The sequence below is a fragment of the Haliotis asinina genome, chromosome 8 (assembly GCF_037392515.1).
Source record: "Haliotis asinina isolate JCU_RB_2024 chromosome 8, JCU_Hal_asi_v2, whole genome shotgun sequence".
In the NCBI taxonomy this organism is placed as follows: Eukaryota; Metazoa; Mollusca; class Gastropoda; order Lepetellida; family Haliotidae; genus Haliotis; species Haliotis asinina.
Window position 1 is genome coordinate 19,321,468 of NC_090287.1, and position 11,092 is coordinate 19,332,559.

Below are 11,092 nucleotides of genomic sequence, written 5' to 3' on the forward strand. Positions count from 1 at the left end.
TCACAACGTTTACTGTTGGTACCTTCTCCTCTGTCAAACCCTTTTTGGTGCTAAAGCCTTTAATTAAACAAACCTAGATTTCCGCAATTTCTGAATCTTCCGCGTCACTATGGCTCCTTTTCAATGTAAATGCAATTATTTGTTTCCATAACATAACATAACTCAGACAGACAGACAGACTGACAGACGTTCTACCAAGATGGCGGATCAGATGAAGGTGGTTGCCTGGTTACAGATGTATCCCATTTTTTGTAACAATTTTGTCATATTCATTCCAGAAGTTGGTGAATTAAAAATGAAACATGCAACTTTATGGATACCAACTCATTATCAATGCATAGAACGACGTTTCGATGTAGATTCTTACACTGTTATCAAGCTAAAAAGTTAGACTGATAACTGTGTAGGAATCCACATCACTTTATCATCCCTAAGTCTGTGACCCACATTAAAGTCGTATGCATCGTTTTGTAACTTACTTTACTTTGGGTACCGTTGAAAGTCATACAGGTGATGGTGGATCTTAACCTTTAATGTACTAAGGGTACATGAACCATCTTACAACTCTGCAAATTGTATTTTCAGGTGATCACCTCATTCTACCAAGATGGCGGATCCGATGGAGATGGAACCATACGACAACATGACCCTCGAGATAGACGTAAACTACACTGACAACAGAGACCTCGCGAGTCTCAACAATGACAAGGCGTCCCTCTTGTTGCCCGTCGTGGTCTACGTCACAGTCCTTATGGTGTGCGGAATCGTAGGAAACAGCTTCGTCTGCTACATCTACAGATGCAGGTTCCGGAGAAACACTTCCAATTTCTTCATTGTCTTCCTAGCAATAATGGACCTCTTCTGCTGCTGTGTTGGAATGTCCTTCGAACTGTCGGACCTGATGCTTCCATACATGTTCAATGCCCCCGCAGCGTGTAAGATATTTAGGTTTCTGGAGACGTGGGCTTCGGGGGCATCGGGGTTGGTGCTAGTATGCGTGGCCCTGGACAGATATTATAAACTGTGCAAACCGACAGAAAGATTTTCTCTCAAGAGAGCAAAGATATTTTGCTGCGTTGCTATCTTCATTGCATTAGTCATGGCAGTGCCTTCATTGATAGTCTTTGGGAAAAGGACTGTTGAAACCGAAGTTCCAAGCATCAATGGAACCGAGTGTTCCACGGACGATGAGATGCTGGATAGTCCTCTGAGAATCGTGTTCTACGTCACAATGCTAGTGACGTTCCTCGTCAGCCTTATATGTCTGATAACGCTTTACAGCTTAATCGGCTTCAACTTGTGGCAGAGGAAGCACAAAAAGATGGGAGAGAAACTCAAACCAAAGGGAGACTACCCTCGAACTCATCGATTTGTGAACAGTGATAGTTCATCCTTCTCGAGCCTGTCAGACGAGACCAAAAAGTCTCAGGGCTATGTACAAAGCCATGTGGGAATACAGAAGACAGACACTATGCGTCAAGCCAAAGGATACAAACCTAATCAGGGTATGGGGCACATATCTCTCAAGACCACCCGTCTCACTGGCATCTTTTTTGTGCTGTCAGTTTCGTTCGTACTGAGTTTCCTCCCTTGGATTATAGCTAACGTTCTCAAAGTGACAAAGACGGCCTTTAACCCCTTTTCTTCTGATGCAATGGAGGTGTTGTATAACTTCCTCGTGAGGTCACACTTCATCAACAGCTCAGTTAACCCTATCATCTATAGTATACTTAATGGCCAGTTCAGGAAAGAATGTAAGGTAGTGTTTAAACGAATGTTTAAAACCTGCAAACAGTGATACAAGCCATATCCTAACTGTTCTAAATGACCAATTTTGATGATTTTCGTGTGACGCATTGTTGCATATGACCACACTTCCCTGAATATCACCTAGAGTGTTGTGGAGAAACCATTGATATGTCACAAGGTCATATGAGCAATGAAGTCATGCGCCATTTCACCACTGTGATAGGGATAATTACACAACCAGCTATACCTGTATGTAGATTGTAAAGATTAACATCTTCTTGATACATGGGACTGAAAGCAATTTTTGCAACTGTGTATCACATGGCCGCACGACTGGAGTTACCTCCCCTTGTCACGGCATATATCGTCGTAAAACACCGGGTGTTTCCGTCATCCTTTGCCACAAAAACATACATCAATCGAAAGACATCGGATGTTTAGCCCACCCGTGTTTTCTTGATATCTTTGATGCATGTCGATTGGAGTGTGTTCTTCCAGAATCAGAGCGACAGACGGACATGGTAATTCAGCTGACAGTATCTGTTGAACTTACACATGTATTATACTGAGACATATGTTAGTTTTGTTCTGAAAGAGGGCCGTGTAGTACTTTATCGCTTGGGCCATGGCGCGTGAAGCATGCCTGCATTGTGCAAGTCTCCGTGATCTAGCCAATGGGCATGTTTCCCATTGGATATGTGAGTCGACTGTACAAATCGAAACACTTACATGTCGCAATAGCGTGAATCACCTGTTCGTTGGGTACGTTTTACAAAGAGGGCTTACCAGACGAATCTAAATACTGTTCTTCATATATTAAATGATGTGAAATGTTTTGTTAGTGAACGTTTTTGACCGTCAGAAGATTTCGTTTTGATGAGTCTACTGTTGTTTATATATACGATAGTTTCATTTTAATAGTTGTGGGTGGAAATTTCTGTTACGAACAAAATCTTTATTTTGAATGCATCGATAGAAAATTCTTATTGTTTTTCCAGCGTTATCAGGGTCGTTCATTTAGTCCCTTTTTTCACGACTACATGGGTGGGTTATCTCATTAAGCATTGATGTTCACACACCCATAGCTCACCTGTTAACAAGTTAACCCCCAACAATGCAGGTGTCCCCGGTAGAAATGAAATTGATATGCCATGGTAGAATACGTTGTATTGAAACTGAGTACAACAATTTATTTGTATTGAGACCATGCATTAATAATGTTTCATTTGGAAACATTCCAGGGAGTTTCGAACGACACATTACGTGAGACGAAACCAATTTACTCACTATTTCCAACTGAAAAACACAAGGTGATATTTAGAGACGCCTAGAACAACGTGGGGCTCATTGTAGGAGGTGGGCAGGATCTCGTGGTGGGTGGAGACGGATGTACAATGTAGGTAGCCGTTTATTGTTTCTTAACAAACGTATGAAAAATTTATCTTTAACCTTATCGTCGGACTGGTCGTTTCTTGGATTGGGACGTAGAGTCATCAAGACAAAGGAAGCTGTTTTCATTGGGTGCTGACTGGTCATAACCCACCCAGTTTCTGAGGGAAAATATGCATATATTCGTGACATTCGCAAGGTTGAAATAGAACAAACGACGACCTACTTAAACATATATGTCTACAGCCCACCGCAAGGGACCAGGTTTTCATTTTAGGTCAGGATGTTCACCCATGTGTGCACAATAAGGATGACAATGCTGTTTGTATCGAGTCTCTGTTTACCCAACTGGCTAATTTGGCATGTTCGCAGGACCATTTCATTGTTTTGATACGTATTGTCAACGTACTTGAACTTTCCTGTTTCTTAATTTTGCGCAACATTGCGCTTGAGTTTTCGTGGGCTCCTTGTTCTCCCCAACAACAGATACATACGGCCGTCCCAAATGGGTCTGAAACAAGGGAGATAACTGTAGCACCCGATACTGTACGAGAACGTCTGTGATACGTCTGAAGAAATTTTCATCGCAATATCGGATGAGAATTTGTATTTTTTATCGGTTTATGTCGTGGTTTTTAACGACTGAAATAAAAGAGTTCAAAGAGAAATGTGTTGGTTTCGTTCGCGTAGGAGATCATCTGTGGGCCTTCATTGAGATTTCATAGTAAGACTCTAGATATGCTCTTGAACTTGTATCCAGCTGTTTGCTGGATGTCACTCCTCGATATGGGAATACTTGTCATGACGGTGGAAAGCTAACGTCCCAGTGTCTTCAGTCTGATGAGGTATATATGGACCATTTACAAACTGGACATGGGGGTTCAAATCTCTGTTTGGACTCAAATTTTCAAAAGAAAAATATGCACATGCACCCATTACATAAAATACCCGATACAAGTTTCTACATGGAGATATCAAAGTGCATAAAATACCCCAGTGCCTTGTGGTGACTAATATCTCGTGAACCACATTACCGACACTTGTGAAATTTGGGATATGGCTTTGATAATCGCTCCTTCAAAGGAAGATGGATTGTCATTGTCAGTATAGAGCCATACTCGTAGATTTAATCAAAGTGGCTACCTTCTAACTAACCGCGGCAAAACCATGTCCACGTCCACTATTCTTTCCACGTCTAAACATTATTTTCTATGCGCATTATTTCCATCGAACACCAGGCTGACCTACGCTGCTCACATATTCATTACCTCAAACGATAAAACGAGGTCAAAGACTAACTTTTCAAGTCAGTACTTGTAAGGTGTTTTGTTTTATACTAAAGCTGTGTAGCCCACGTAGTACATCATGCATGTGGTCTCACCTTTGACAAGTGAGTTTGTTAAAAAATGCCTCTGTTCACCCAGCAGAAAATGGGTACCCGGTGGTATAAGTCATATGATTATTACCCTTCTAGCGCCTCACAGGTAGCTTTGGTTATCCGAGATAAAAATAATTAGATTGTGTGTTATCGCACTGAGCATGTGCCTTGTACAATGGAAAAGCGCACGATAACTTCACAGTCGCAATTACCATAATCATAACAGATGACGATTACAACACCAGCAGACAACAACAGGATGCACGGGGGAACACTAAACGGGTTAAACACTTCCTGAGTAACAAGACGTAACGATGACGCCAGCTGTCGCCGAGCGGTCTCCTACTTGTCGAGTTTGTCAATACCGGATAGTTTCTTACACGTTGGATACTGCGTTGTCCTCCCGAAGACGGATGTCAAAATTTAATTGTTTGAGTTTCGTAGTGGTTTTGTATGGAAACAAATATTTATTTCAGTCAGGTACTCAGCCCCTCTAATAGTGGCGATCAGGGCGATCGAGACAGAGGATCCATATCTACATGGCATGGAACTGTCAGAAAGCATCATATACGTTTAACCATTATCATTTGCGAACCTGACTACCATATATACTTCCTGTGGGAAGCGTTTGAGCACACATTGCTCATACGTCTGAGATCATACAGTCGCCTGCATGTGTCATAATCCAAACAATAGTGTGAGGATGTGCTCAGTTGTACGTATTCTACACGGAGTTTGCATCATGTCAAAGTGTGTACATCCGCTGAAATTGCATATATAACGAAGATTCAGAAAACATGTTTACTTACAACAAATTCTAAGCCCATGTGCTAGACAGTGCTTACAAACAACACGTGACCACTGACCAATGGCGAGTCGGATGACCCGTCCGAATACCCCAGTATCTGCCTAACACTGAAATACACCAGGGAGAGAAGATGATTGTTACAATGATACCACGTGTCGCATAAGTGCTTACAAATAACACCCTTCAAATTTAGAGTATCTAACCGAAGATAAATCGCAAACAAAATTAGGGATGAAATTCCATGTTCCACGTATGTTGTTCACTCGATGTGATGACAACCTGGTACCACTCTCTCACAAATACTCACAAAAAGTGTTTGGATGGTTGCCAATTGTTCAACCCGATAGTAAGAACATTGTCGAGTTCTTCAGAATTATGGAAGGGACAAGTTGTCTCTAGGGCCTCTGCTGCCCGTTTAACATGTACTAGTATTTGGTATGGTTGAGGCAATGGTCACCTGTTCTTAGTCACCTGTTCTTAGTCACCTGTTCTTAGTCACCTGTTCATCAACTTTGGCACGATCATGTCGTACGTTACCTTGCATGACAGCACCAGCACAACGTTCATTTCATTTTTACCAGGAATTCCCCAGAACAAAATGGGCGACCCCTCCCTATTCCCCTTAAAATCATCACCACCCCACTACCCACAAATTATGAACACAAGAAATGTTTCCAACGTATCGTTGTGTTTACTCCAGTAGTGCCTCTGCATTTTGTCGTCGATGCTAAGTCATGGATGCATTCAGTTGGTGCAGTGTTCAATAGCAGCAGCAAATATTGTTGTGCTCTCTCATAATGTTATTTCTGCCTCAGGATCCAAACAAATTTAATATCACATCTTGCCCGTGACTAAAAGTATGCCCTTCTCGTGAAAATGAGGACCTATAGGGTTTCACTGGATTTTCATTGGGTGATCTCATGACATGATTATTATGGTCTTTAGGAAAACTTGCGTAGAATATGAGAATAAGATCAAAGTGTTTGAAGCGTTCATATAATATTACATTATAACGATGATCACAAGCTCAGATGATAATTCCTGTGTGCATCGGTGTCTTTGAGTTGTCGTGTATATATGTGCAGCTCAGTTAGTTAAACTTGTGGTTAACAGAATGAGCACTGACTTCATGTATGTATGTGTGTACCTGATCTTCGAAGACGACGCATTTGAGAAGACTAACACAAGGGCATATTGTCGAAGCTACCATTGTACTGAGGCGAGGTGTGATTGAAGGCGGTGGTCGGTGGCAGTCATAGGAACAATGGAGGCATGGTCTTACTAAACGAAAATACGGATATTTAAAGGCACAGTTTGAAAGCAGTGCCACTGATCTGCTGAACAAGGGCGTTTGAATCCCAGATTCAGCCCGTTTATGATACTACCTGTACCTTCACGTTACTTGACCAGCGAAGGTCCGGGCTTAAATAGGCCTTCAGCAAGCTATGTTTGCCATAAAAGGCGACTATGCTTGTCGTAAGAGGCGACTAACGAGATCGGGTGGTCAGGCTCGCTGACTTGGTTGACACATGTCATCGGTTCCCAGTTGCACAGATCGATGCTGATGTTGTTGATCACTGGATTGATTCTTCCAGACTCGATTATTTACAGACTGCCGCCATTTAGCTGAATATTGCTGGGTGCAGCGTAAATCTAAACTCACTCACTCACGTTACCTGTGGCAGGTAATAAACGTCAACGTCAACGTCAACGACTTGCCTTTTCTGTCCCACAACAAACTAACGCGACGTTGGATAGATGAAAAAAGGCAGTTCAAAGAGGCGCCGTCCCTTCAAAATGCACATCAAATCTCAAATCAGTCAACTCTCAGTTTACAACCAGTGGTTACATGCCCATGAATATTGCACATTTTCCCCAGTATTATATCTGCTTGCATTTCTAATACGACACTTTGGTACATTTAACCGGCGGTCATGCTACGGTGATGATGAACACTGACTATAGTCTAATGAGGTGATGAGGTCCTTTTGAAACAGATAGAGATAATGAATTCAGTACTTAATGCATCCTCTGGAGGGCGTAGAAAGATTAACACACAGATGGGTCGTTGTTCCGTGCTTTTTTGAACTGATCAACGTGTAATTGCTCTCTGGTTAGTGTGTTGTAAACCTTTACAGGGTAGCACACAATACTGTGTAGACGTTTTACCACTGATTGGGTTCACGGGACCTCCATTACTGGCTGGGACATACAGGGCTTGCTGTTTTTTAAAGTAATTCCACAGAAATTGCTATGGCTATTATCCTAATGTGTGCGCTTAATGATAATCCCTGTATGGGATCTGTATCGGTATATATAAGGGTCGCCTGAAGTCATTAGGTTTATTTGAGGCTATATTATCCTTCCGGAGGACTGTAATTCAGTATTTCAGTTGAGAACCAACAGTAAAATGACAGTTACAACAGACTCAGTGTTGTCAAGCACGGATGGGAAGATCCATAGATATGACTTCAAAGCTCCTCAGATGCACCAGATATATTCAATCGTCATCGTCATAGTGGGTGTGTTTGGTCTAGTCGGGAACACCCTGAGTGCAATTGTCTTACACAGGATGCCTCAAGCGACAGTGAAGCTGCTAAAATATCTCACATTTATCGACATTTGTCTAATAATTCTCGGTTACGTCGATTTCGCCATGGGGTTTGAAGATCCATCCGAGGGCAGTTTTGACAAGGTGAGAAACTCGATATTGCCAATCTCCCACCCGTTAGCACTGACAATGTATTTTGCAGAGATCTATCTGACCGTGTTCATTGCGATCCAGCGATGCCTAGCTGTTGCTCGCCCTTTGCACCAGAGTAGAGTTACGAGAGAGTCCTTCATGCATAAGACTGTTATTGTGATACTGGTAGTGTCTGCCATCGTGAATATACCCCACTGGATCGCCTTTCCCCCTGAGCTGAAATGGGACCCATACCTAAACGCCACAATGCTCTCGTCTTCACCATCTGAGTTTGGAAGGTCGTACGCATACAGGCAGATCTACTCCGGGTATCTGACGATGTTGGTGAGGACGTTCATCCCAATGCTGACGTTGGTCGTCGCCAACGTTGTCATCGTCGTCAGCGTTAGAAGGAACCTCGCTCAGAGACTACAGCTCGGGGTAACCACCACAGAACGGGATGACGGCAAGATTGGTCAGACGACAGGCGTCATCTTGGCCATCACGACCATGTCCATTATCACCCACTTCACGTCGGCCACCATCCGGATCCTAATAGCATTCTGGGAGACTGACATGAACCTAGCAAAGGAGGCATTCTTCAACTTCAGCTCGCTTTTGATCATGATCAACTCGTCTACAAATTTCTTCTTTTATTGTACCTTTGGCAAGGAATTTCGAAAATCATTGGTAGCATTGTGCAGGACATAGACCACCGTTCTCTGGTGTCCCCAGTTGAAGTTATATCTGAAACATAATGATCGACGGACGAGATAATCCCGATCAACAAATAATTCGTGTGTTGTGACTGTTTAGTAACATTTTGTTGTATGTGGCAAGATAAATGCACCATTGATTACTTTGTTTCACAGCTGTGTTTCACATGTTTAAATTTTTGTAAACTATGTAAACACGTGTATTTCAGCTGCAAGTCGTTACAGGTATCACCCTTTACCCTTTATCACGTATATGTAGTACATGCTTTAAAAAGAAACACGTAGTTATCAATTTTTGTGAGTTAGTTTAAGAGCAATTACTTCAATGCTAAAAATGTGAACATTCACACGTCTGTAGACAAAGAATTCGCCAACACAACTACTGTTACTGTTTACTTGAGTCCACATGATGGCGGAAAAGTCAGTACTCTGTATGGCCACTTTTGGCAGCAATCACTGCTCGGCACCGTCTGAATAAATCGACGAAGTCCCTTTTGCTCTTCCCCACTCTTCCTGCAATGCGATGTCTGTTGCGTGTTTTGACGTTGACGAACATATCGACCGAGTTCATCCCCATGGGTGTTCTATCGGGTTTAGATCTGGTGAACGGGAAGGCCATGGTGAGACACTGACATTAGAATTGGTAAGGAAGTGGACCGTGACGCGTGCTGAATGTGGCGTAGCGTTGTCGTGCATGAATACTCCCTCTATAGGTCCATAATCTGAGAGATGGGACGTTGATGTACCTATTTGCTGTCAAATTCCCCTGAACCACCATTAAATCAGATCTCTCTGTGATGGAAATCGCACCCCACACCATAACACTTTCTGCACCGTGTCTGTCGACCTGAGGAATGCAGTTAGGGGCAAAACGTTCATTTCCCCTTCGGCAAACACACTGTCTTTCATCTCGTCGGTGAAGAAGAAACTTAATGGTGATTCATCTCTGAACTGACTCGCCTCCAGTTTCTAAGGTTCAAGTTCCCGTTCCGGAGTCTCCCGTTCCAGACCCAAAGCGATTGCGACAATGGAAATCGCTCAAAGCAGGGGCGACAACTGACCTTCTTGGTCGAATACCCCTTCACGCAATCGATTCCTTACAGTTTGGTCAGAAATTCTGCTCAAACCAGGATGCGTTGTGCAGTCTCCCGGAAACCCTAACCCAAAGGGTGTGGTGCTCCTGATGAACTGTCGGGTAACTGCCGACTGCGACTCTCCAGCTTCAGTGCGTCCTATTGCGATGTTTCGATTGACGGCACTCGGTCTTGGCATGATGATGTCCTCTTTTCCAGGTAAAAACGTTTGCCCTCTATATAGGGATCGATACCGCATGTTTTTCGCTCACTTGCATGTACATTTTGCTTTGCATGTTTTCTTGAAGACAACGTTTCTTGAATATTTCTTCAAACGCTCCTAAAACAATGGAAAAGGTTAACATTGCCACGATTTGGCGCTGAACACAAAGATGTTTCGGAAAGAAATAATTTATTGTATTGTTTTCGCAGCAGCTACATGAACATGATGTCATTTATACTCCCTTTCAACGCCTTTTAACAAAAAGGGACCGTTCATAATTTATGGCTGGCAATATATTTTTTTATGGAGAAACAAGTTCAGTGTGGGCGACCCCGTGTACAATATTTGCATAATGTGACCCCCAAGCCCCCTATCCGCTCGAATGTCATGTATAGAATCCCCCTTCCCATATTACTTAAGCACCATTTTCATCCATAAATTATGAACGGTCCCTACATGAGTTAGTTTTTAACAGTTTTTCAGCTTGATCAGGCGGCGTCAGGTTCAAGAGGAAGGAAAGCCCGAAGTACAGTAGGTCGAGAAAGCGGCAGTGAAATCAGCCAGCAACGGTGCTGTAAAGTTTAAAAGGGTAATCGAGACGAACCGGGATCCAAATTCATCGGTTGCGCGGCCACCTATGTCCGCAGCGTCTCGGCGGCCATTGCGAATTGCAGCAATGGCCGATTGTTTAAACAATGCATGACATTGTTTGAAATTTTGTTTTAATACATGTTGTATAGTTTTACTCATAAACAATTTGCTATGTAACTGTATTGTGCAATATTGTTGTCGAAATGCCTCGCTGTGTCTCCATACGAGTGTCTCAATGTTAATAAAAGTCACAATTTAACTCTTGTAAATTTACTTTGTCTTAAACCGCGGATTGACTGGTATGGAATCCTAGAAGGGGCATTGTCGCGTTGTCGTGCTTTGATTACATTTGACACTTCTTGGTTGTGTTTGTGAGGGCGACAACGCAATGTTGTCCAATGCGACAACACAACAATGTCCCTTTTAGGATTCCATAGGCTGATAGATGGATAGCCAACTAATTCAGCATAGTAATATGAACG

The 11,092-nt window shown here is 42.7% G+C and overlaps 2 protein-coding genes across 4 annotated transcripts in view; both read left to right on the forward strand.

The window, feature by feature from the left end:
• Window positions 1–3,806, forward strand: part of LOC137294044 (orexin receptor type 2-like) — a 29,366-nt gene extending 25,560 nt beyond the window's left edge. For all 3 annotated transcript variants that reach the window (XM_067824970.1, XM_067824972.1, XM_067824971.1), the window contains exon 2: window positions 586–3,806. In XM_067824970.1, the coding sequence (XP_067681071.1) occupies window positions 608–1,798 (1,191 nt within the window). In that variant the 5' untranslated portion in view covers window positions 586–607 and the 3' untranslated portion in view covers window positions 1,799–3,806. The remainder of the gene's footprint in view (window positions 1–585) is intronic.
• Window positions 3,807–7,734: 3,928 nt separating this feature from the next.
• On the forward strand, window positions 7,735–8,718 carry LOC137295143 (FMRFamide receptor-like). Its single transcript, XM_067826465.1, has one exon. The coding sequence runs from the start codon at window positions 7,735–7,737 to the stop codon at window positions 8,716–8,718; it is 984 nt and encodes a 327-aa protein (XP_067682566.1).
• The last annotated feature ends 2,374 nt before the right edge of the window (window positions 8,719–11,092 follow it).

Excerpts from the sequence above, each read along its gene's own strand:
- LOC137295143 (XM_067826465.1), top strand. The coding sequence starts at position 7,735 with ATGACAGTTACAACAGACTCAGTGTTGTCAAGCACGGATGGGAAGATC.